This window comes from Dasypus novemcinctus, chromosome 19 (assembly GCF_030445035.2).
Source record: "Dasypus novemcinctus isolate mDasNov1 chromosome 19, mDasNov1.1.hap2, whole genome shotgun sequence".
Taxonomy (NCBI): domain Eukaryota; kingdom Metazoa; phylum Chordata; class Mammalia; order Cingulata; family Dasypodidae; genus Dasypus; species Dasypus novemcinctus.
In genome coordinates, this window is record NC_080691.1 from 37,722,026 (window position 1) to 37,747,871 (window position 25,846).

Genomic DNA, 25,846 nt, shown 5'->3' on the forward strand with positions numbered 1-25,846 from the left:
TGGCAGTCAGCTAACTAGTTTCTATAAACCCCATATCCCAACCCTGCTGTGCCTCTTCTGTGGCCTTCTCAGTGGCGTTTAGAATTTGTGTGCAGCTCTGCCAAGCTACATCCTGGGAAACCTGGCTGGTGACATCAAATATAGAGTGCCAGATGAAAGGCACACAACAATAACTTCATGCAAAAGAAAGGGGCTTACAACTAGAGAGCTGCTTATGTATCATTCCAGTCATAAAATACAAGCACAAAGCACAGGTTCCATTAGGGTTTTAATTGTGTATCAGTGATTGTGGAAAAGCAATTATTCCCATAATTAAAATACAAGCTAGTAAAAAGAAACAGATTTAAAGAAAATGGCATTAGAGTTCAACAAGGTACATTTCTTTCACTGTTCACATTGACAGCAGCACACTCAGCCATGTGTTTTGTGGGTCCAGCATCCTCCGACTCCCCTTCAGGGGGCCGCTTCCGACTAGTGGAAGGCTGTAGATAAAAGAAAAGGGAGAAGTGTTTAAAAGAAAATCATTGGCTTCTCTGAAATTATCAAATTTCCCCAATATGCTTCCAGTAAATTTTGGGCATTTCATGTAAATCTTCTAGTGATAAGAATTACTGTTTGTCACTGACATCTAGTACTTGCCCAAAATGGAAATTTTTCAACAAATTTCAGTGTAATCCTCTAGTAGAGTCTTCTATTAGACGTGCCTTGTATTGCAGGAGACCCCTGGAATGATAAACCCTAGTTGTTCTTCTCTAATGCATTATACTCTGAACTGTTAAATCTTCTAAGGGTGATAGGGCAGATCAAGTTTAAATGAAGTTATCTACTGTATTAGTCCTTAAAAATGGTTAAGTAATTGCTACTAAGGAGAATCTTCAAACTTGTCATCTTTGCTGTGGAACCATCAGCCTGTGATCGTCATCCGGAATACCTGGGCTGCGACCTGGGACAGAGCCACCGGCTTATTTTCCGCCAAAAGCAGATCCTCAAACTTTCTCTTCATTTCCTCATCCTGTGAAGAATTTGAAAACATAGGTAGGCTGTGTCTGAAGGAAAGACAGTTTCTAGAAAGACAAGTCAGGGATGCTCTTGGAAGCAGGAAAGTGGGCAGAGGGCTGGGTCTGACCAACAGGAGGCATTCCCTAGCCAAATTTCCCAAGGGAATCAAAGAGCGTATTGTCAATACTAATTCTAATCAATACCATTTATGAAGTTGCTTAAAAAAAAAAAAAAGACTTTCATAACCAGCATCCCAGATACCGAGAGAGAGTGACCAGAAGGCCAGAAGTTGAGGCTGGCTCAGTCCTCACCAGGGCTGATGCCATGCAGCTCCCTGAATCTTTCCAGGGAATCCCTCCCCCACCACAACGTCCTACAACATTAAGTCCAGGTACCTAGGCCATCCTAACAAAACAACCCAGAACCTTAAGAAAATTAGCCCAGCAGGTGCCATACAAGTCACAAGAAGGACTTCAAGCCTGTGATCACCCAGAACGCAGGTCTAATGAGAAAGACAAACAAACAGGCCATGGCATTACAGGTGGCCTGTGCAGCAGAAGGGAGAAGTATGGGGCAGAGCAGGAGGAGTGCACACAGAGAACTTCTGCCCAGAGGGTAGCTCCCACATCCCTAGACATTTGCATCCACAGGGTTCGAGGCTTTGGATTTGGGAGCCCTGAGAGGTGGCTTGGTACAGCTCACCCCACCTTCAGAAAGGAGAAACACCAGTGACTAGGAATGTGGGCTTTGAGACCAGACAGAATCCCAGCTCAGTCACTCACAAGCTGTGTGTGCAGAATTCAGAGCTACAGCTGTCGAATTCCCAAGTCTCAAGTACTTCCTCACTCCTCCTCCCTCCCCTCCTTCTAAGCCAAGTGTACCACTGAGACTAGAGGGAGACCCACAAGGCCTCCAATTGTTGAGGAATTGGAGGGACAGAGAAAAATGGAAGTGCTTGAGTAATAAAGGCTTCATCTATCCTCTATCTAGTAGCTAGATTCACTGTCTTCAATCATTAATTATTTAATCACCCAGCGGAAGTCCCCACTGGATTCCACTCCAAGCTCTCCCATGGCCTTAGGATCTCATTTCTCATGCAGTGTCATTCTTAAAAGGCCCATTCCTTAGTTCTCCCTTGTACATGCTCACGCCACAGCCTCCACTGGCAATGCCCTCCTTGCCTTTTTGTCCACCTTCTTCATTCACTCAGTGAATATGCATTTCCTGAGCACTCAGACACCAGTCACTGTAATAGGCACAGGCCTCCATATCAGAGGGAATCAATATGTTTGAGGGAAGCGGACTTGGCCCAGTGGTTAGGGCGTCCGCCTACCACATGGGAGGTCCGCGGTTCAAACCTCGGGCCTCCTTGACCCATGTGGAGCTGGCCCATGCGCAGTGCTGATGCGCGCAAGGAGTGCCCTGCCACACAGGGGTGTACCCCGCGTAGGGGAGCCCCACGCACAAGGAGTGCCCCATAAGGAGAGCCACCCAGCATGAAAGAAAGTGCAGCCTGCCCAGGAATGGTGCCGCACACATGGAGAGCTGACACAACAAAAAGAAACACAGATTCCCGGTGCTGCTGCTAAGATAGAAGTGGCCACAGAAGAACACACACTGAATTGGGGGCAGGGAAGGGCAGAGAAAAAAATAAAAAATAAATCTTAAAAAAAAAAAAAAGTTTGAAATGGTGACCCACCTAGGCCCCCCCATCATCCCCAGGCCACTCCGCCTTCAGACACACTTAATTCTGTGGGAACCTATGGGAACCCAAAGTCCCACGGAACCTGATGCAACTTCATCCTAGGTGTCCCCCAAACCCTGCACCTACCTTTATCAACACATGCATACCACTGCACTGTCATTACTGCGGTCAGGGTTGTCTTCCTGCCCAGACTCTCAGCTCCCCAAGGCACGGATTTCCTGTCTTCTTTGCACTGACGATACCTAACACTGCTTGACACACGAGCTTACTAAATGTCCTCCAAAGGAATGAGTGCCCTAACAAACACAAAGCCCCTTCCTATGGCAGCCCATCAGTGCAGCCAAACAGAACTGACCACCAAGCTATTTATACCTATATTTAAAACAAGTCATCAATTGGTGATAATATTGAGAAGGAGCTAAATTATATATCAGAAGGAATAATATATATATATAAATACCTCTCTTGAGATATCTACAATATATTCAGGAATATTAAATTACCATATCCCTGGAAGGAATCTTCTATTTCAGGTAGCAAACACAAGGCAGAAAGGGGACATACGGGATGCTTCTAAAACTGGACAGTGTGTTAATAACAAAACAGACACCAGATCCCACATCCCCAATGCTAAGTCCAATGCCAGACCCACAAAACCATTTAGTTTCCTCAAAAACACTGAATGTTCACCAAATAAAATCTAAATTATCACTAGCAGTTGTTTTAAATGGACAATCTACATCGTTCTCAATCATTGTTTGTTCTACCTTTTGCTGCAAAAGGAAAATATGGACAAAGTATATAAGCAAGACTCCTATGGTAGGGGCGAACTTCACCTTTCCCTTGTTTTTTGTTTTTCCTTTTGAGAAGAAAATTATGAGAAAAATGACTATTTTGTTTTTAAATTTGGGGTAGATACAAACTCTATTTCCAAGCCTAACTGCAGGCTTCGTTTTTGTCAAGACAAACATAGCTCCTCTACCTTTACATTTTGCCCACCAAGAGTTTCCCTATTAAGGCATACTAAAAGAGCCCAGAGGCATGTTTCTCTTTCTCATCAAAATTAAATCCCCACATGCAAAGGCACCCTTTGTTTCCAAACTCCTTTTCTTCAGGGTCCTGCTGTTTCAAATCTCTGTGGTTTATTAAGTGCTAAATCATCTGACAGATTTCTCCTGAAGGGACTGCTGTTTCCAGGGCAACATCCCAAACACATATATCTGCCCTTTCTCTCTCTTTCTCTCAAGGATTTGTTGTTCTCAATCTGAGCTGACCTGAGCAAAACTGTTAGGGACGAAGGTTGGGAAGAAAGAATGGGGACAGCCTTCCCAGAAGCACAGTGCTAAAGCCGGATATTGCCCGAGGATTCCCTACACCAGGGTGCCTAACCCTGAGGAGTAGCTACCATGTTAAATCCCACAGGAAGTGGAGAGACCGAAAGGAAGTTAAAAGAAAAGCACATGGCATGCTGAATGGAACTGCACTTAACAGAAGACCAAGCACATGGCATGCTGAATGGAACTGCACTTAACAGAAGACCAGACATACACCAAAAAACCTCCCCGATGCTGAAGCCAATCCAAAACCAAAGATCAGCCTGGCACAGCCACCAAGGGCCTTCAAGACTGGCAGCATGAATAAGGTCAGCAAGTAACTGGACAGCCACAACCCCCAGCAGTAAGACAGAGGGAATGCAGACTTGAAGGCACAAGTGACAGTGGGCACCTAGCGGCACACCTACTCACAACGAACAAGAAGTGGGACCTCTGGCAGCGGACTTGGCCCAGTGGTTAGGGCGTCCGTCTACCACATGGGAGGTCCGCGGTTCAAACCCCGGGCCTCCGTGACCCGTGTGGAGCTGGCCCATGTGCAGTGCTGATGCGCGCAAGGAGTGCCCTGCCACGCAGGGGTGTCCCCCACATAGGGGAGCCCCATGCGCAAGGAGTGCGCCCCGTAAGGAGAACCACCCAGAGTGAAAGAAAGTGCAGACTGCCCAGGAATGGTGCCGCACACATGGAGAGCTGACACAACAAGATGACGCAACAAAAAGAAACACAGATTCCCGGTGCCGCTGACAACAACAGAAGCGGACAAAGATGACGCAGCAAATAGACACAGAGAACAGACAACTGGGGTGTGGGGGGAGAAGGGGAGAGAAATAAATAAATAAATAAATAAATCTTTTTTTTAAAAAGGTTGAAGATGGCTGCAATGCAGGGGCCTGGAGGTGGAGGTGCAGAGGGAGATCAACCTCTCAAAGGAACACAACCAAACTGCAAACTCAGGGCAGTCAAGTAGAATCATGTGAGCTTGTATATCCAAGAGCCCCATGCTAGGTTAAAAAAGGTTACATCCCCAAACACACACACAGACACACACACATCTAAAAGCACAATCTCAAACAGAATTACATGAAACGGATCTAGCAAATGTGTTTCCATCTTCTTCCTCGTCTCTCTCTAGCACCGTGGAGCACCCAAATCACCACAGGAATTTCATGCCAGCAGGCCGTGCGCCACACCCACCTGAAGCCAAGGGTGGTGTAACGCTTCTTCTGTCGTCAAACGCTCCTTTGGATCCACGACCAACAACTTCTTGACAAGGTCCACAGCTAAAGCAACAAGATAATTTGGCAAATCACGGTGCACAGGATAAATATATGAAAACAGCAGTAGCATAGGATACCAGAGTCATAGGCCAACGCCCAGAAAGAGGTGAGAGGATCTGAGTTCCTCATGGAGTCACCAGTCATGGTGGGCAGGTGCCCTCACCCGCCTCCCTGTCTGTATTCGTCAGAGTGCTCAGAGAGAACCAGGAATGATGCTCCCCATCTCTCCCTGCTTGAACATCACACACAACCTTTTGTCTCTCGTTGCTGGACCCAAATTCAAACTAATTAAGCTGAACTTCCACCCAGTCCTAAGATACTCAGGATGCTCAGCAAACTCTCTCTGGGACCCACAGATTGATGGTGAGAGTTCTTCGGTCAGAGAGGCTCCCTGGAGCTACACAAATGTCAGAAACAAAGCTTGAATATTCCAGCAAGGATCAACTGGAGGGTGGCTTGTATATTGCAACTAGATTAGTCCTTCAATAAACATTCTAACATTTAACACAATCTAGGCTACATTGTTTCACATTTAGATTTAGGGGCCTACTTTTTCTTCTGAGGCTACAAAAGTTGCACTTTTAAATTATAAAACACAAAACAACTAATCATATTTATCCCTTCCATGCTTATTTACTCAAAGGAAACCTCATAACTAAAACGATGCTTATTATTATTGCACACTTAAAGAGATACCAGGCAATAGTGTACATTAATCCTCACAAAAACCCTTTAAGGTAGGAGTCATTGTGCCCCTTTTACAAATAAGGAAATGGAGTCTCAGAGAGGTTAAGTATCTTGCCCAAGGTCACACAGCTAGGAAGTAACAGGCCCAGGACTTGAGCCCTAGTCTTTCTGTCTCTGAAGCCCATGCTCTTAAAAACCTCCTCCGCCTCTCAAATGGTATAATAACAATAATAAGAAAATAAGAGCAGAATTGACAGAAGAAAATAACACCAAATTTTGAAAATAAACTCCCACCACAGCACACACACATTTTAGCAAACCAAAAATTCTTAACCCTTTTGTATCCATACCCTTCTCTGAGACCTCTGCCCAGACTTCAGGAATGAAGTTGTATTTTCCACTGGTGATCTGATCCTTCAGTGACACTTGAGTCTTATGCTCAGAAAAAGGTGGATACCCACTAAGGCTTAATATCGGTAGAGAGAGAAAGGAAAAGAAATCAAGTGGCATTCTCAGTGTCATATGGATATGCAGATTTTTTCAGCACAATGAAAGATCAGATTTTTCTTTAAATTGATGGTCAATTATGGCCTAAATTAAATACAAGCTCTCTATGTGGACACAATTCTGAATTCATCTAATTAACTCCAACCAGACTCTGAAGGAATGAAAACTTTTCTTACCAAATAAAAAGAATAACTCCTAAGCTCCAGCAGTCCACAGCACGGTTATACCCAGAAGTCCCAAAGGAAACAAGAACCTCAGGAGCCAAATAGGTGGGGGTACCACATAAAGTTCTCATGAGAGATGTCTCCCCCAAAATCTTGGACTGCCCAAAATCAGTAATCTAAAATTAAGGACAAAATGGAATAATTTTTAACCATGTCATAATATAAAAATAAAAATAAAAATATTAATATAGCTTGCCAGCCCCCAAAGACTTGCCAACTAGATCACTTCCTATATACAGTTCATGTCTACCATTAATCTAGAATCCACAAGTCCATGTCTTTGCAATGTAAGGCATTTATTTAATTCTGCTTACCTCAAGACCCAGGTTTTCCAAATTACCTATGTTTTCTTTAACCTGGCAAAAGGTTTGTAACCCTTATCAAAGATACTCTATGGCTCAAATTAGTTATACATGAAATTCTCACCTGGAAATGCAGGCCCAGGGGAATACATAGAGAGCTGGGAAAACAATACCTACGGCTGGGTCCTACCCTCAGCCATTCTAATTTAAGTGGTTTGATTGAAAAAAAATTCTCAACAGATTCTAAAGTGAAGCCAGGTTTGAGAAGCACTGACTTTGATGGAAGGCAAGGGAAGGCCAAAACTTATGGTTCAATCGCTGGTCCTTAGGGCACTAATGTAGCTCAAGGAGTTGAGCATCCGCTTTCTACAAACAAGGTCCTAGGTTTGATCCTCAGTACCTCCTAAAAACAAACGAAAAAATCCAACTCAGGGGAGCAGGTGTAGCCCTGTGTTTGAGTGCTGGTCTCCCACATACAAGGTCCCGGGTTTAATCTCTGGCCCCAGTACCTCAAAAAAACTAGAATGATAATTCTTTGGGAAGCCAATGTAGCTCAACCAATTAGGCTCCCAAATACCACATGGGAGGACCCTGGTTCTGTTCCCAGTGCCTCCTAAAGAAGACAGTGAGCTGGTATGATGGGCAGGAGCAACAAGCTGACGCAACAAGATGACACAACAAGAGACACAAGGAAAACATAATGAGAGACACAACAAAGCAGGGAGCAGAAATGGCTCAAGCGATTAAGTGCTTCCCTCCAACATCGGAGGTCCCTGGTTCATTTCCTGGGACGAATAGACAAAGCAAGTACAAACAATGAGTAGTGAGTAATAAATAATAAATCTTAAAAAAAAAAACAAACAACCACAGGTCCATCTAAACCAAGGGTTCTTAACAAGGGGTACATAAGCTTGAATTGAAAATTTTAAAAAAAATTCTTGTGGGGATGTACTGGTGCAGATGTAATATGTTTATTAAATAATACATAGTACGGTGTATTATTTATTTAGTATGGGGTCCGTGGCAAAGAGATCTGTGGAATAAAAAAGGTTAACATCCCCCAATCTAAACCCCTCCTCCCTTCCTCTGAGTTTGTACACAGAGGAGCTCAATAAATGTTTATTGGACTCTGAGTAGAAGATGACTACCCAATCTCTAAAATTAGTTGCTGTGAGTGAGGTCAAACGTCTACCTTTTTATGCTCCTACGTTTTACTGGATCATTTAAAAAACAGTTTCTGAACAGAAATATATGGGACTGGCCAAATTTATAGAACATTCACTTCTTACCTTTATAAGACAGTCCTCTTTTTGAGACGAGAGTAGAACATTCTCTGGCTTTAAGTCTCGATGTATTATGCCGTTTTCATGAAGGTACTATGCACAAAGAAATGTATGACCCTGAGAGTTATGGAGTAGGCACATAAGTACAAACAAAATTTTCCAACACACACATCCTAGAGCTGGATGGAACCGAAAGCCATATTTCTCATGGCCAATGTCCCCAAATTCACAGAAAATTCTGAATAAAGGGCTTAGTTTTTACAAATTTGCTTTTGAGAAAATCTCAAAAAAGCAAGACGAAAAAGGCAGCTTATGACTGTAAACCTTTTATTTCACTTTACAAGATAAAAAATATTCCATTCTCAGTGGAGAATCGCCACAACCAAATGTGGTTTGAGAAACGATGTTCCCTGAAGCAGGGGCCTGCCTGATTTGCCTCCACCCAGCCCTTCCCTTCCACTGGGTTGAGAAGGGATGGCGGCTTGCATGCCCCACCTGCCTGCCTACTGCAGGTAAGAGGACGCTGCACACAGAAACCAGTACTGTGTAGTATTTGACTCTATATAAACTGTCAATATGGATAGATTTGTAGGATGGATTTGGACTGGCAGGGTACATACAGCAGGGAATGGACAGAGGGACTGAGAGGTGACTGCTGGGGGTAAGGGAGTGTTCTTTTTGGAGTGATGAAAATGCTCTAATTTTGATTGTGGTGATGAATACACAACTCTGCAATTATACCAAAAGCTACTGAATGTACACTTTAGATGGCCCATATGGTATGTGGATCTATCTCAATGAAATTGCTTTTAAAAAAGTATACACTGCATGTGAAAAGAACACCTAATGCTGTGCTATAGGAGAGCGACTCATCTGTCAAAATCACCCCATGTCCCAACCTGACCCTCATACTTGCCCAGCTCCTACCCTGAGGGCTAAGGGAAATTTCTACAAGGATCAGGCAGAAGTAGAGATCAATGTCCCTCAGAAAACATGTCCAAGCTAAGGAGGAGACCTGGGACCGCATGTTTGTTTTTAATTCCCTTTCTTACGGTATTTTCAGTTTCACACAGACAGCTTTTTCATCTGAGTCAAATGAGTGGGATGGTTTTGCCAAGCATAAAACAACCCACAGACCCTCAATTTTCACCTAATTCACGGAGTAAGTCACCCAAAATGAACTCAGGGCTTCTCTACCTGTACAGCCAGGAGCATCTGGTAAAAATAGAGTTTGCAGGTAGCTTCTTTGAGGCGTTTATTCCCCACCACCCTGTCAAACAACTCTCCTCCTTCCATCCTGAAACACACAGGTAAAGCAGGTGATTCATTCATGGGAGGAAACTCACTTGGACAGAAGATGACACAAGCAAAACAAACTCATTAAGATAAGAAGAACTGTCATTTTTATTCACTCTTGACTTCCACTTTTAAAGCCAATTAGGTTAACAGGCTCATCCACAATCAGATGTCCCAGTCGGAAACTAAGGGACAAGGAAAGTGTCCCAGGAAAGGGCACTGGAGACATTTGCAGAGCTTTTAAAAATATGATTCAGTAGTTTAGAGGCAAGGCCCAGGACTCTGCATTTTAATCATGCAACCAGGTGATTCTGAGGCTGATGTAGAAGAGAAAGCAGGAGATTATAATCAGACAACCAGGGTCTGAACCCCCAATTCCACCACTTCCTAGATGTGTGACTGTGGCACGTTATTTAACCTCTCCCAGCTTGTTTCTGCCTTTTAAAAAATGGGGATGAGTCTACCTGCTTTGATGGCTATTGTAAAAATTAAGACATAATTGTAGGCAACAGCACTTGACAGGTGCTATTCAATCCCTCAGCACTTCAGCTTCCTCATTAGTAAAACGGAATGCGACTAAAAAGATCAAGCCACCTGTAAGGTTGTTGTGAAGGTTCAATGAGCAGCTTCATGTAAAGTGCTTAGGGCAGTACGTGGCTTGTAGAAATTGTTAAGTAAGTATTGGCTACGGTTGTCATTATTATTATTATTAAACTGTGCTAACTAGACCTAGTCAGGTAATAATTTCCTATTTAACAGCAACAGGTGTTCCCTTAAACTCTGCAAGGGCCATCCATTTTCTCTGAGAGCTCAGACTGGGACGCTGTTTGCTAAATCTTAAGGGTCCACCTGCACAGCCACCGTTTGCCAATCAGGAGCAAAGCATTCCCTTCCTGCCATGACAGCCAGTCCTAGAAACACTGCCTATTTATGGGGGAATGGACATCAGGACAAGCTCCTTCCAGGAATAAGATAGGAAATGATTTGGGTCACATCAAATAAAAAAGGACTTTATAGTCACTGAAACTAGCAAGCTGTTGATACTCAGGTGCCACCAGGCAACCTGGTCCTTCCATCCTGAGCAGAAAGGTCTACTCAGGCAGGTGTTTCAAAGCAGTAATATCCACTCGTAGTTCAGCACCTCTTTATACCAGGTGCTCTGTGGGGGCTTTCCTTTCCTCATTGTTTTTAATCCTCATAACGACCCTGCAAGTTGGGGTATCATTACTATTCCCATTAACCTAGGAAACCTAGGAAAAGGAAATGCAGAGATATAAAGTAAACTCACCCACAGGCAGCCAGCTTGTTACCTGCAAACAAGATTCAAACCCAGGTAACTCAAGACCCAGGGCCTGGAGCCCCCATTCCACCTGCCTTTAGAAACTTTGCCGGCTTTCCAGAATTAATACTAACCCCCACTACTCACTTTGAGAGCCCCCTCACCATGTATGGACATTGAGAACCTCCAGGGTGAGAAATGTCAGCCAGCATTAGAGTCTTTGGTGGCTTATAAGCATTGAAATGGAAGTTTAGATAAAAAGTGTACTACTTACAATTCCAAAACAATGTAATAGTCTTCTGCATCAAAAAAGTCTTTAATCTTGATGATGCAAGGCTAAAAGAGAGGGGGGAAAGGCAAAGTAGTGAGAAGAACCCACAAGGGAAACCACAACAGCAGTGGAACCATCGTGGAGGGTTGGGGACCAAGGCCAAGCACTTGGCCCTCAGCCTTGGGATGCTTTGAAGTCACAAGCCAGGGAAAAGCAGAATGAAATCTAGCCAGGTCCTCACTAAGGACATGCAAGAAACTCCAACCCACCAAGCTGGTGAGGGACTGGTTCATATTTCATATACAAAGATGATAGTCAGGAAGGAAGTCAAGGTCTCTTCCCAGGCCATTCTCCTCACTGCCCAAGAGCAGAGGTGCCCAAGGGCAGCCCAAGGAACCTAAGGAACCCTGACAGGTAGAGTTCATAAAAGAAGCGAGCCAGGTGGAGAGCCTCACCTGCCAAGAGACTGCACTGCTATTCAGCTCCAGACAACTGGAACCACTGTGGAATAGGGATTCCATGTGACAACAACCTCTCGTTTTTCAAGGGATGAGGGAAATTCTCATTTTATAAGAACTCGGAAGTACACAGGGCAGCAGGGGGTTTGGGCAGAAACAACACGCACACACACCCCTATGGCTTACTGTGTGGGACTTCTGATCAATGCGGGATGCATGGCAGAAACTTGAGGTCATGGAAACTGTACTATACAGTTTAAAATGCATATTTAACAACATGATTTTACACTGACAGGCTGAGCCGTCACCACTACCTAGATCCAAAAGTTTCCATCTCCTCAAACAGATTCTCTGCACCCTTTAAACACTCTACTGCCCATTTCCCCTCCCACCCCTCATCCCGATAACTTCTAATTTACCTTCTGTCTCCATGAATTTGCCCATTCTAGATATTTTATGAAAGTGGAACCAAACAATATTTGTCCTCTTGCACCTGGCTCCCCTTGTTTTAACAATACAAAGGATAGACTGTAAAGCTCAGTAGCAGGGGTAAAATATAGTGCACAGACAAGGATATTGCAGATATATCCAAACTTAAGGGGAAGAGAGCTATGAGATTTTCTGGTTTTAGATTAAAAAGGGTGGCAAAACCCACCAGAGTGACCTTCCTACAAAGCAAATTTCATCACATTCATCGCTGAGGTGAAGATCCTCCGTGGGGGTACCCTCCCACGGTGACCTATGACAAAGCAGTACATGAATGCATCATGGTATCACCGAACACAGACGGACCCTGGAAACACAATGCTGAGAGTGAAACAGGCAAGTCACAAGACTCAGTGTATAACAATATATTTTTTCAAGGAAGTACCAAGGATAGAACCCAGGACCTCATACATGCGAAGCAAGTGCTCAACTACTGAGCTACACCTCCTCCCTGAAAGCATCTTTATATGGTTCAGAAACAGGCAGTAAAACAAGGTATTGTTCAGGAATACATATATACACACACGTTTTTATACATATATGTAAATCATATATATATGTACATATATATGTATGTGGTTTTTTTAAAAGGCAGGGGATGATAGCCACAACATTCAGGATAATGGGGTTACCTCCAGAAGGCATGGGATAGGGGAGCAACACACAGGTAACATCAATCTATGGTCAAATTTTCATTTCTAAGTTGAACAGTAAGTCCAAAAGTGTCCCTTTTATTAGTTTGCTTTATAATTTATATGTATCATAAATCCTTTTATATGGGTGAAGTATTTAAAAATGTTTAATGGAAGGAAGGAAAACAGGATGAAGGGAAGGAAGGGAGGAGGGAAGGCAAGAAGAAAGAAAATCTTGGGCTCCTTGCTGCCCAGAAGCTAAAGTCCAACTTCTCAGCTGGGTTTACCAGGCTCTTCAAGACCCTGCCTCAGAAAGTGATTTGGCTCAACAGATAGAGCATCCGCCCACCATGGAGGAGGTCCAGGGTTCAAACCCTAGGCCTCCTGGCTTGTGTGGTGAGCTGGCCCACATGCAATGCTACCGCGTGCAAGGAGTGCTGTGCCACACAGGGGTGTCCCCCACGTAGGGGAGCCCCACGCACAAGGAGTGCGCCCCAAAAGGAGCGCCGCCCTGCACAAAAAACGCAGACCGCCCAGGAGTGGCACCACACACAAGCAAGCTGACACAACAAGATGATGCAACAGAAAGAGACACAGATTCCCAGTGCCACTGACAAGAATGTAAGTGGACACAGAAGAACACACAGCAAATGGACACAGAGAGCAGACAGTGGGGGGGGAGGGGGGAGGGAAAGAGAAATAAATAAATCTTAAAAAAAAAAAAAATTAAGTCTAACTTCTCAGCAAGGTTTACCAGGCTCTTCAAGGCCTTGCCTCAGGAAGTGGATTTGGCTCAACTGATACAGCGTCCATCTACCACGTGGGAGGTGCAGGGTTCAAACCCCGGGCCTCCTGACCAGTGTGATGAGCTGGCCCATGCGCAGTGCTGATGCGCACAAGGAGTGCCATGCCACGCAGGGGTGTCCCCCGTGTAGGGGAGCCCACGCGCAAGGAGTGCGCCCTGTAAGGAGAGCAGCCCCACGCAAAAAAAGTGCAGCCTGCCCAGGAGCAGCACCGCACACACGGGGAGCTGATGCAGCAAGATGACGCAACAAAAAGAAACACTCCCAGTGCTGCTGACAAAAATACAAGCGGACACAGAAGAACACATAGCGAATGGACACAGAGATCAGACAACTGGCAGGGGTGGGAAGGGGAGAGAAATTTTTAAAAAATAAATTAAAAAAAAAAAAAAAAGACCTTGCCTCATCCTGCTTCTGAACTCCCTCGCCTACCCCAGCCCCATCCCCTGCTCCTGGTCCCATGCATCTCCTATCCAGACCCCCCCTCAGACTCCCTGTTCCCAGGGCCACCTCTTGCTCGCAGTACCCTCCCACCTAGAGAAGGGCCCTCTGGGCACACCTGGCCTCATACAACAGGCCCAGCCCAAATGTCCCCTTGGGTGGTGTCCACTGTCCCCATGGGGGTTCTGACTTTCTGTCACCTTGTATTTGTCCTCCCACCAGGCTTTGACATACAGGACAGAGAAAAGAAACTTACATCCACCATAGGTCTCCTTTCCCTGGGTACTGCATGGGCTAAGTCAAAACATATTGATCTTTCTGGGTCTGACATCCAACATAGCCACTGGCACACAGGAGCTACTCATGTGCTGCCCAGGTCAGTGCCAACACCATTAATTACAGCTACACTTAAGCTTACTTAAGGTCAACACTACACCAGCCACATTCTGGTCAAGGCACACAGCCATTGCAGCCAGGCTGTAAATCCGACCACTCCTTATCTATGGTCACAGCATACTTTGGTGCCACAGTGGACACGTCTATTGGCACAACAATTAAAAACTAAACATGCATTATAGTGTCATATTAAGAGGATTAGAAAGGAAATAAGAGTTAACATCCTCATACACGACAGCAGGAAGGCAACAAGTCATCTAACACTGATAAATCAAGAGGCAGGCGTTTATGTATATTACTTAGAAATATGGAGGTAAATTCTAGGGGGAAAAAAACCAATGAGAGTTTAAAAATGTTTGCAGGGGGGATTAGGAGGGATGAAGGGCTGCTGGTTTGTGTAATAAACCTTTTAGCATTAGTTGACTCCTTATATTATATATATTGACACCTTGATGAAATTATCTTTTTTTAAGGAGAAACAGAAGAAAAAACCATATAAAGAAAAGGATCAGAGGAGAGAGAAGAAATGGGAAGTTTGGCTCTGCTTGGCTTCCTGACAAACAGTGCCAGCTCCCATTTGTGAATGGGTGGGGCCGGGAGAAGACTAAGCATTCAGGGGACCCCAATAGTCACAGCTGGTGTGAGCTGTCTCATCTCTACTGTCTCCAAGGTCACTGGCAGAGGCTGTCACAGCTGAAAATGTCTCTCTACCAGGAGCCAGAAGCTACTAACCCAGATTAGCTACTTAGTCATAGAAGGAAAAAAGATCAGGGAATTACAGACTGCTACTATTTGCCAAGTATGTCCTCTGTGCTGAAAGCTTTAGGAGCAGGTCTCACATGATCCTCACACTGACCTTGGGAGATAAGTACGCTTATTGTCTCCATTTTACAGATGAGAAGACAGAGACTCCAAATGGTGAAATGACCTTCCTGAAGACTCAAGAGCCAGGAGGTGATGGATTTGAGATGGGTACCCAGGTCTGTCTTCCCACTAGACTGAAGCCACATGAGGGAAGGGACCAACAGGCAGGTCTATCTGTGCTCACCACTACCCAGTTCTAGAAGACAGACAGCACAAGAAGTGTTTGACAGTGTACAACTCTACAGGCTAGGCTCTTGACCAGTAAGCTCTACTCACTGTTCCCACACATCCAAACACACTCGTGAGCCCATGTTTGATTCCCAAGGGCCTCCATCTGCTCCTGTAAACTGCCAAGAAATGGCACCAAAGACTCTTTTTAGGATTCTACATTCCTCTCTACTGAAACAGACATTGTATGTTTGGGAATCCTGTGACATCAGTGAAAATTCTGAGAGTCCTGTTTATCTTAAGGATAGATCTGATACAACCCCACCCTAGAAAATTAGAGAGTTCTCTCTTTAAAGAGTTCCTTTTTCCAAGGAACTCCTTGGAAAAAGGAGAGGAATTGAGGAAGGAGGAAAAAGTTACAAGAGAATTAGAAGAAAGCCAAGCAGAAAGGTCAGCCACTCAGATTCTCATGGGTTTTCAAGTTCCACCCTGCGTTCTAAAGAAGCCTGCTGAATTACTGTGTTAGCGGCAGTGGTTTTATACTGAGTTCTATTTGTCGTCTGGGGAACTTGGGAAAAATGAGAGAAGGAAGAAGAAAGCTCTTAGTTGTTTGGGGATTAAGTAGCAGAATAAAATAATCCTTAGCTGGGCAGGATAGCAGTTGTTTCAAATTTAACTCCACTGCCTACATAGCTCATGATTTCATGGGTGCTGATAAATTAAGAAAAGGAAAAATCCAATAAAAAGGAGGATGGGATCAATCCCATGATTCTTCTTCTCACATTTTTAAACTTAGGCACACTTTCCATCAAGACAAGGTTACCACTGCACAGCAAAGAGAAGAATTACTGACACCCAATGAGACCAGAGACACCACTAAATAAGGACATGATATTGTCATACTTATTGGGTACCGTTGGAATTTTTTTGTATACTCAAACAGAAATAAATAGAAATCAGCACCATGAAAAAATATTTAAAGGTGTATAAACTGGTATTTTTTAAAAGGACAAAACTAGGTGTAATTAAAACCAAATTTACTGAAATTAGCAGTCTTACCAAACATAAATGGTTGATGAAGTTCCTTAATATAATATAATATAATAAAATAAAATATAATATAATATAATATATAATAATTAGGAGACCTACTATGTCTTTTGACCAAGAACTAATTCAGGGAACATCATGTAATCATTTAATTATGAAATCTTTATTTTAATCTCCTTAAAATTGGGGGTAATGCTCCTCCCAGTGAAGTAACAGCTAGACACACACAGAAACACACACACTTAAGGAACCCAGGATAATACCAGGTTCAATTATACTGAAATGCTTTGGACCCTTGCCATGTTTTTAGATAAATGAATTTAAATAAAGAGTCATATTCAATAGCAATACTTACATGATTTAGTTTTTTCAAAATTTCTATTTCTGTTTCAACATTGAGAGCTGGATCCTTTGATAAATAAACATTAGAGTTTATTGTTAATAATAATAATAATAATAGAAAATACTTAGAAAATATTTACAGTTAAGCTTAGTTGAGTAAAAGATAACTGAGTTCCAAAACCAGCTCTACTCTCACAAGAAACAGGCCCAGTGAGGGCAAGGAATTAAATACCTAAAACTGTGCAATGTGCTTACAAATAGTAAGCATTCAATGAATGGTATTAATACTACCATAATATGCCAGGCCCAGTAGCAAGCTCATTGTTTACATGGATCATCTTAAGCCTCATAACCCCCAGCTGAAGTGGGTTCTAAAATTATCCCCATTTTACAGATGGGCCAACCAAAGCTCAGAAGAGGGCAGTCACTTGCCTCAGTTCCACCTCCAGAATCACATGTGTTTCTACTTTTCTCATATCTCATGCTCTACTTGCCTCATCAGCTGTAGAACTGTTTACATTCATAAAAACAATAAAATAAACAAAAGGCCTGGACAAGATGGTATTTAATTAAAATGTACAAAGAAAATGTCAGTCAATTTCTATTAAGACAGCAGATACAGGTTCCTATTTCAACTGCAGGCTGACATATTTACTCAGACTCTGAGGAGGGAAAGCTTCGGGGTACTGAAGTTATTCTCTGTTACTATTCCAAAAGGATAAATTGAGTAATTCAACCTCCCAGGCTACACCCTCCACAAGCAAAGAGGATATAGAATTACATATTTAGTAAAAAGGACCTCAGCTAAGAAACCCAGATGTTTAATTTTAAAAGCCTGCCTCTTCCTGGAAGCCATTAAACTCATTACCAAATCGGGGGGTACGCTGATGATAGAGAGGTCTACAAAAGTCCAATATGATTCATAGAAAGAAATTAAGAAGTAAAATTTTGCTCTAAGTTGTAAGAATCTGGTAAGTATTTTCTTCTCTCCAAAATGGGAAACAAATCCAGAATCACAGGGGAAAAATCTATAACAAAGTGAACATAGAAAGGAAATTCCTCTTACCATGTGAGAATGGTATTGTCTAGGGAAAAAAAGATTGATCTCTAAAGAATGTTAAAGTATAATAGCCAGAAACAGCTGGCCACAAAGGAAAATGTGATTAGGGGCCCTGTTTTACATTACTTTGTTGGCTCATATGTGAAAAGACCAATCTCTTTAGCAGTTTCACCTACCTGGTAAATGTGGATTACAAAAAATATGTAAGAAAATGAATGGCTCCTATATAAAATTACTATTCCTATTAAAATAATTAAAACAAAATCTATAGACACTAAAACATTCTGTGCCACATTACTGAGAACAAAGAATTGGATATTACCTCAATGATCACCCAGAGAAACAGGTGGGTAAATGATGATAAATGAAGTGATGAAATAGACTCGATCATTTACAAGGATGTATTAGGGAAGAGTTTACACTATAATGCATATGTGGAAAAGCAGAATACAAAATTGTATATATAGTATGATTTTAACCATCTAAAAACATGAATTCCTATGAACAAAGACTATGACGGAAAGGGAAAACTGAAAACAGCTGTAGGTTCCTGGGGCGGGATTATGGCTGCATTTTGTTTTGTTATTATTTTTTTTCTTTTTCTAATTTCCTCTCATTTATTGTAAAACCAGTCTTGTAACAACTTTAAACTTAGAAGGAAAAAAATAACTACCTGCTCTACACATCATTAAGTACAATCAAATATTTTTAGAACCAAATTATCTATAAGCAAAAGTTTCTAGATTAGTCAGAAAAACTCAAAATATTTCAATGTTCTTTTGACACAAATTCATGTCTGAGCAGAAAGTTCTCCTGAGATGAGAGTCATAACTCAAAGTTTATTTGGAGAAGTTAAGAAGTGTCAATACCCGAGCAGTCACAAACAGTACTTACTGCCTCTCTTGCAGAGCCGATAGCAAATTTTCTTTTGCTGATGATCTTTATAGCTACTTTCTTACATGTTTTCCTCTCAAAAGCCAGCTTCACCTCTCCACAGGCACCACTACAGGGGAAAACACAGACAATGACTATCAGGATGTTTTTAATCACCATATCCACCACTCTTGAGTCTGCCTCAACGATTACAAGCTAAAAACCTTATATTACTTTTTTTTTTAAGATTTATTTTATTTCTCCCCACCCTCTTGTTGTTTTCACTCGCTGTCTGTTCATCTTCCTTTTAGGAGGCACCAGTAACTGAACCCAGGGCCTCCCATGTGGGAGGGAGGCTCGAAGTTGCTTGAGCTACCTCCACTCCCTGCTTTTTGGGTCTCTCATTATGTCTTCCTCCTCGTGTCTCTTGTTGAGTTGTCCTCTTGTTGCATCATCATCTTACTGTATTGGCTTGCTGTCTTGTTCGTTTTCTTTAGGAGGTACTGAGAACCGAAGCCAGGACCTCCCATGTGGTAGGCAGAAGCTCATTCACTTGAGCCATATTCGCCTCCCCTTATATTACCTTATAAAAATCTTTCCATTGTCCCCATATCCAGAGGACATAGTAAAACTTCACCAATGTAAAATGTCAAGGATATAACTAGATGGGGATCATCCAATAAAAATATTTTTGACTGAGTGATAAAGTCCTACTGTTGTCCCAGATTGTGGAATCCTCAGAAAGACACTAAGAACAAATCAGAGAGAAATTACTTATCCCAGAGGTCAGAGAAAAATCAAATAGAACAGCATCTTCCCTGGTCAAAAATGAGTACCCACTGACCAAGCAATTCCACCTCTAAGTATATACCCAAAAGAACTGAAAACAAGTACTCAGATATGTGTATTGCAGTATTCATAGACACATTAGTCACAATAGCAAAAAAGGAGAAGCAACCCAACTGTTTATCAACAGATTAATGGATAAGCAAAATCTAGTATATTCATATAATTAAATATTATGCCACAAAGAGGAATGAAGTTCGGGGATATATGCTACGACATGGATGAACTTTGAAGACATCATGTTGAATGAAATCGGCCAGACACAAAAGGACAAATATTGCATTATTCCACTTATGTGAAATATGAAGAATGAACAAATTCATAGAGACAGAAAGTAAGCTATAGATTACCAGGAGCAGGGACCAGGAATAAGGTTATTGTTTAATGAACACAGTTTCTGTTTGGGGTGATGAAAGTTTTGGTAGTGGAGGGTGGAGATAGTAGCACAATACAAATTAAAAGAAAAAAAAAATACCCGAAACAAGTAACAGGAAACAGAAACTGCAAATGAACTACTTGATACATTTGATCACTGATACATTTTCTTTCCTTCTTATACTCTGTCTTCAAAGGAAGATCATAAGCAGCTAACAGCATGATCTGCACACCAAATAAAATCAAAATAGTAAATAGGAATCAAAAGAATTAAAGCATTAACCTTCTTGGAGACACCTCTTACAAACATGTGCAGATTACTGAGATACTGCTAATGGGCAGGAATGCTATCCAGGATACTACCCAATGCATATTAATCCTAAATGGGCTCTGTTCTCCAGAGCATGTGTCAGCCCAAGGTAATGGCTACAAGAGCATTGGTCACTCATTACCTGTCTAAAGGCCCCTTCTCCTGGAACAGTCACTCTTTGCTTGAAATCTTCCCTGACTCCATGTAGCTCTAGCGGAGTATCTACCATAGGACACAACCTCCACTCCTAGGGCCACGGGGTGAACATGTGACCAAAATTGGGCCAGTCAGAGTTTTCCCTAGATTGAACCGCTGATGCTGGGAGAGAACCATTCAGTCTGCTGTGGTTTCTAAGACAAAGAACATGTGAATCTGGGGCTCTGGCAACCATTTATCCTGCCACACGAACACAGTGTTTCTACAGCAAGGCAACACAGAAAGAAGCTGAACCAAGAGATGGAGCCACGGGCCTGGAGACACTGTGGGAGCCCTCAGGCACAGACAAGGAAAAAGCCAAATAGAGACAACCAGAACAAAAAGACAAAGAAATACAGCTCTGAAGATCTCCTGGATACAGCCATGCCTGAAAGTGAGCTGTGTCCCTGTACTTCCCACTTAAAAGATCCAATAAATTCCCTTTCCTATTTGACTGAGTTTGAGTTGAGTTTCCGTCATCTGCTAAAAATTATGAGGATTTGTGTTAGATCCTTCCCTAGAAATATAAAATGTCAGGTTCCAACCCACACATGTAACTCAGCAAAGTTAAAAAAGGATAATTATGATAATTTTTAAGTGAAAAATAAATGCAAGTAGGGGAAATTTAGGATAAGAAAAATTAAATTAAGGATCTTTTGACTATTGAAATACATGCCAGAGTCTCATACATTTCCTAAAGGAGGGCACAAATTTATCTGGGAGCTTCCAAGCAAGCCAATGCGAATGTGGAAACACAATCTGTTACGGAGTTCAATGTTCATCAGCGAAAACTTCTCCCATAGATGCTCATGAAGAAGACACTGTGCTTGATTCTAAGTGGCAGGATTATGGGTGATTATGTCCTTCTATGTAATTTCCACTTTGTTTCCAAAAACATCCATGAAAGGCCTCTGGACAGGAAGAAGGGAATGTGGAAATGTGGTAATGTCCTGAACATCTCTAAGTATATATGATCTGGGGTCTCCCAAGATGCTTTCAGGGGGTCCACAAAGTCAAAACTATTTTCAGAATAATACTAAGACATTATTTGCCTTTTTCACTTATTCCTTCATGAGTGTCCAGTGGAGTTTTCCATGTGATATCACAAGAGACTAAAAAGATTTCAGGGAAACGGACTTTGGCCCAGTGGTTAGGGCGTCCGTCTACCATATGGGAGGTCCGCGGTTCAAACCCCGGGCCTCCTTGACCCGTGTGGAGCTGGCCATGTGCAGCGCTGATGCGCGCAAGGAGTGCCACGCCACGCAAGGGTGTCCCCCGCGTGGGGGAGCCCCACGCGCAAGGAGTACGCCCATGAGGAGAGCCGCCCAGCGTGAAAAGAAAGAGCAGCCTGCCGAGGAATGGCGCCGCCCACACTTCCCGTGCCGCTGACGACAACAGAAGCGGACAAAGAAACAAGACGCAGCAAATAGACACCAAGAACAGACAACCAGGGGAGGGGGGGGAATTAAATAAATAAATAAATCTTTAAAAAAAAAAAAAAAAAAAGATTTCAGAATCTGGCCATCTTTTTTTAAGCTAGCTATCAAAGAGATTTGCAAAAATGTAAAAACAATGCCTCTCTTCTCATTAATCTTTTTTTTTTTTAAATTATTTTTTGTTAAAAAAATGTTATTTACCTTAACATATAATGAATCTGTTTTGACTGATTAATAAATATTATAAAAAGTTCTGTTTTAATTTTTTTTTTAAAGATTTATTTCTCTCCCCTTCCCCCCTCACCCCCCCACCCCCGTCCCACTTGTCTGTTCTCTGTCTGTCTGCTGCGTCATCTTCTTTGTCCGCTTCTATTGTTGTCAGCAACACAGGAATCTGTGTTTCTTTTGTTGCATCATCTTGTTGTGTCAGCTCTCCGTGTGAGCAGCGCCATTCTTGGGCAGGCTGCACTTTCTTTTAAGCTGGGCAGCTCTCCTTACAGGGCGCACTCCTTGTGAGCGGGGCTCCCCTACACAGAGGACACCACTTGCGCGCATCAGCACTGTGCATGGGCCAGCTCCACACGGGTCAAGGAGGCCCGGGGTTTGAACCACAGACCTCCCTTGTGGTAGACAGATGCCCTAGCCACTGGGCCAAGTCCGCTTCCCTAGTTTTAATTTCTAATAACCATGACTATCACTAGGTTTAAGCAGTATTAACAAAAGCAAAAGAGGGTAAGGGCAAACTAATTTACAGATTTGATGCAATTACAATAAAAATCCCAACAGCCATTTTTGCTGAAATCACAAAGCCAATCTCCTGGCAGTCACTATAAGAGAAATGTGCAGAAATCACCCAGCAATGGAACCCAAAGGTGAATTTGGGATTTGGAATCAACCACTGGCCTCCCAATAGATTGATTAGGAATTTCTTTCCATCTTCCCCTTCCTTCCTGCTCCCTTATTCATGCAAACAATAAATATTAACTATAACTCGAGCTGGAGTGCACAGCAGCTTTGAGGGTGGATGGGATGCATACTTCAGCATTGTTCATTCAACCATTTCTGAGGACCCACATGTGCCAGACTCTGTTACATTGGGGAAAGTACAAGAGGCAAGGACCCTACAAAGCCTCAAATTACAGGAACAACACAGAATGAAGGACAACATAGGGAGATGAGTGGGAAAAGTCTACTTTCAGGCTCAGCATCTGCCCTGAGCAATGTATCAGCCATTGAACATAAAAGTATGAGAAGGATTTTTACTATGTTTAAGGTATTATGTTTGTCCCTCCATCATCTCTCCTTTCTACTTCTACCCCCAAAAGTTTAGCTCTTTAACAAGTTCAGACAGTGGGGCACACAGACTCTGAGGTGTTCCCATGATTCTAGCCTCCTGGTGTTCCCTCCCCTAGAGTGCAGGCAGGACCTATAATAAGAATAAGGCAGAGGTGACAGGATTTCACTTCCTTGATGACACTAGAGAAGATTGTTAATGTTTAGCTCTCCTTCCCTGGATTTCAAGAAGCAAGCTGTAAGGTTAAGAGAGGCCCTTGCAGAGAGGGCCACGTGACAAGGAGCTGTGGGTGGCCTTTGGCCAACAGCCCATGAGGAACTCAATGCTGCCAACTACCATGTGAGCTTGGAAGGGGAATTGGCCCTCAGATGAGAACCCACTTCTGCCAACATCTTTTTCTTTTTTTAAAAAAACAAGATGTTTCAAGGTCTTTGCCTATGGCCAAAGGCTGAGGAATAGACACATTTTTTTTAGGTCCCCCCACTCACACAGATGGCTCCCTCATCTGTTTGCTCGTTGCTTTTCTTCACTCACTCTTTTTGCTCACTGCCTGCTCATTGTCTGTTTGCTTCTTCTTCAGGTGGCACGGGGAACCAACCCAGGACTGCTCATGTGGGAGGCGAGCACCCAACTGCTGGAGCCACATCTGCTCCCCACTCGTTTTTGTTTTTGATCACTGTCTGCATGTTGTTTTTGCTTGATGTCTGCTCACTGTTTGTCTGTCTTCTTTAGGAGACACTAGGAACTGAACCCGGGACCTCCCATGTGGTAAGGCAGGCACCCAACTGCCTGGGCCACATCCACTCCCTGGCCAACATCTTGACTGTAGTTTTGCTGAGGACCCAGCTAAGCTACACCTGAACCCCTGATCCACAGATAATAAATGTGTTGTTTTCCACCAGTAAGACTGTGGTAATTTTGTTATGAGGCAAAAGAAAACCAATTCAGACAGCAAGGCTGGTGGGCTAACGCTAAACCTGTAGGACCAAATTCTATGATGTTTTTAGTTAGTACATTAGTGCTATAGGTAAGTGGGGACAGAAGAGGGATACTGGGTATATTAACAGTTGAGGGTCAGACGTCCAAAAATTACTGTCCTTCTCCACAATATAGGAGGGGGATGCCCATCCAGGTACTGTATTTTCCAGGCCCCAATGCAATGTGAAGTGGTCAAGTGACTACTTTGGCCAATCCAATGTGAACAGAAGGACTCTGGGGAAACAGACTTTGGCCCAGTGGTTAGGGCGTCCGTCTACCACATGGGAGGTCCGCGGTTCAAGCCCCCGGCCTCCTTGACCTGTGTGGAGGTGGCCCGTGCGCAGTGCTGATGCGCGCAAGGAGTGCCGTGCTACACAGGGGTGTCCCCCGCATAGGGGAGCCCCACGCGCAAGGAGTGCGCCCCATAAGGAGAGCCGCCCAGCGCGAAGGAGGGAGCAGCCTGCCCAGGAATGGCGCCGCCCACACTTCCCGAGCCGCTGACGACAACAGAAGTGGACAAAGAAACAAGACGCAGCAAAAAGACACAGAAAACAGACAACCCGGGGAGGGGAGGGGAATTAAATAAATAAAAATAAATCTTAAAAAAAAAAAAAAAAAAAAGAAGGACTCTGTGCTATAACTGGGATAGGAGTTTTCCAGAAACGGATGTGCTTTCTCCATATTCTCTCACATCCACTAGCTGAAATCAGTAGACTCTGAGGTTCTAAGGGATAATAGGGTTGTAAGATGAAAGGAGCCTGAGGACCTGAATCACCACATGGAGGTTCCTTTTACCAGGAACAGCCACACATATTGTTTATGCTGCTGAAATACAAGGCTTTGCCTTGGAAGTTGGCATCACCCCAAATGACAGAGTTTGCAATCAGCTAGCAGGTTTATCCACTCATAACTGATAGTTCCCCTCTGGGGTCTGAGTCTCACAGATTGGGAGGGAAATAGTTCCTAGATAATGCTGAAGAACAAGACTACAGAACTTAAATAATTATTCAACAAATATTATTGATGCTAAAACCAACTAATGTAACAGAACATTAGTGCAGTAAAAGATTCTTCAGCAACAAAGAGGGAGAAACAGCTAACTCCCTGTGCTGAGGACAGTAGAAGTGAAAGGAGTCAGGAGAGATTTCAGAGGTGGCCGCAGAGCTGTGTCTGCAAGGATGAGGACTGCAGCAAGCATACCCAGCGGTAAGGAGTGCAGGTTCTCGCAAAGGCAGAGAGGCCTCATATCTACACCAAGATACCTCCCCACTTCCCACATTTCAAGTTGTAGACAATAATCCTCAAAAAAAAAATAAGAAACAAAAACAACAACAAAAATAAACCCTCTTAAGAAAAGTCATCAAGAGACACAGAATAGACAAAACAAGCTTGAAAAACAAAGAATAAATTTGGAGGATTCACACTTGTCAACCATAAAACCTTCTACAAAGCTACAATAATCAAGACAGTGTGGCATACTATAGGATAGACATATGGACCCAAAAAATAGAATCAAGAGTCCAGAAACAAACCCTCAAATTTAGGGTCAAAGGATTTTCAACAAAGATGCCAAGACCACTTAATGGAAAAGAATAGTCTCTTCAATACATGGTCCTGGGACAAGTAGATATCTACCACCAAAGGGATGAAGTTGGCCTCCCACCTCACATCACACTCA

General features: G+C 43.1%; 1 protein-coding gene across 3 annotated transcripts in view; it reads right to left on the reverse strand.

Moving 5' to 3' along the window:
* Positions 1 to 255: 255 nt before the first annotated feature.
* CHEK2 (checkpoint kinase 2) overlaps positions 256 to 25,846 on the reverse strand; it is a 50,145-nt gene continuing 24,554 nt past the window's right edge. For 2 of the 3 annotated variants that reach the window (XM_004461706.4, XM_004461707.4), the window contains exons 7-16: positions 18,756 to 18,864; positions 16,815 to 16,868; positions 11,165 to 11,226; positions 9,513 to 9,612; positions 8,322 to 8,408; positions 6,683 to 6,846; positions 6,350 to 6,465; positions 5,230 to 5,315; positions 932 to 1,012; positions 256 to 482 (exon numbers count right to left, since the gene is read on the reverse strand). In XM_004461706.4, the coding sequence (XP_004461763.1) occupies positions 366 to 482; positions 932 to 1,012; positions 5,230 to 5,315; positions 6,350 to 6,465; positions 6,683 to 6,846; positions 8,322 to 8,408; positions 9,513 to 9,612; positions 11,165 to 11,226; positions 16,815 to 16,868; positions 18,756 to 18,864 (976 nt within the window). In that variant the 3' untranslated portion in view covers positions 256 to 365. Of the gene's footprint in view, positions 724 to 931; positions 1,013 to 5,229; positions 5,316 to 6,349; positions 6,466 to 6,682; positions 6,847 to 8,321; positions 8,409 to 9,512; positions 9,613 to 11,164; positions 11,227 to 16,814; positions 16,869 to 18,755; positions 18,865 to 25,846 lie in introns of all 3 variants that reach the window. The other variant, XM_071209842.1, reaches the window with a different exon arrangement.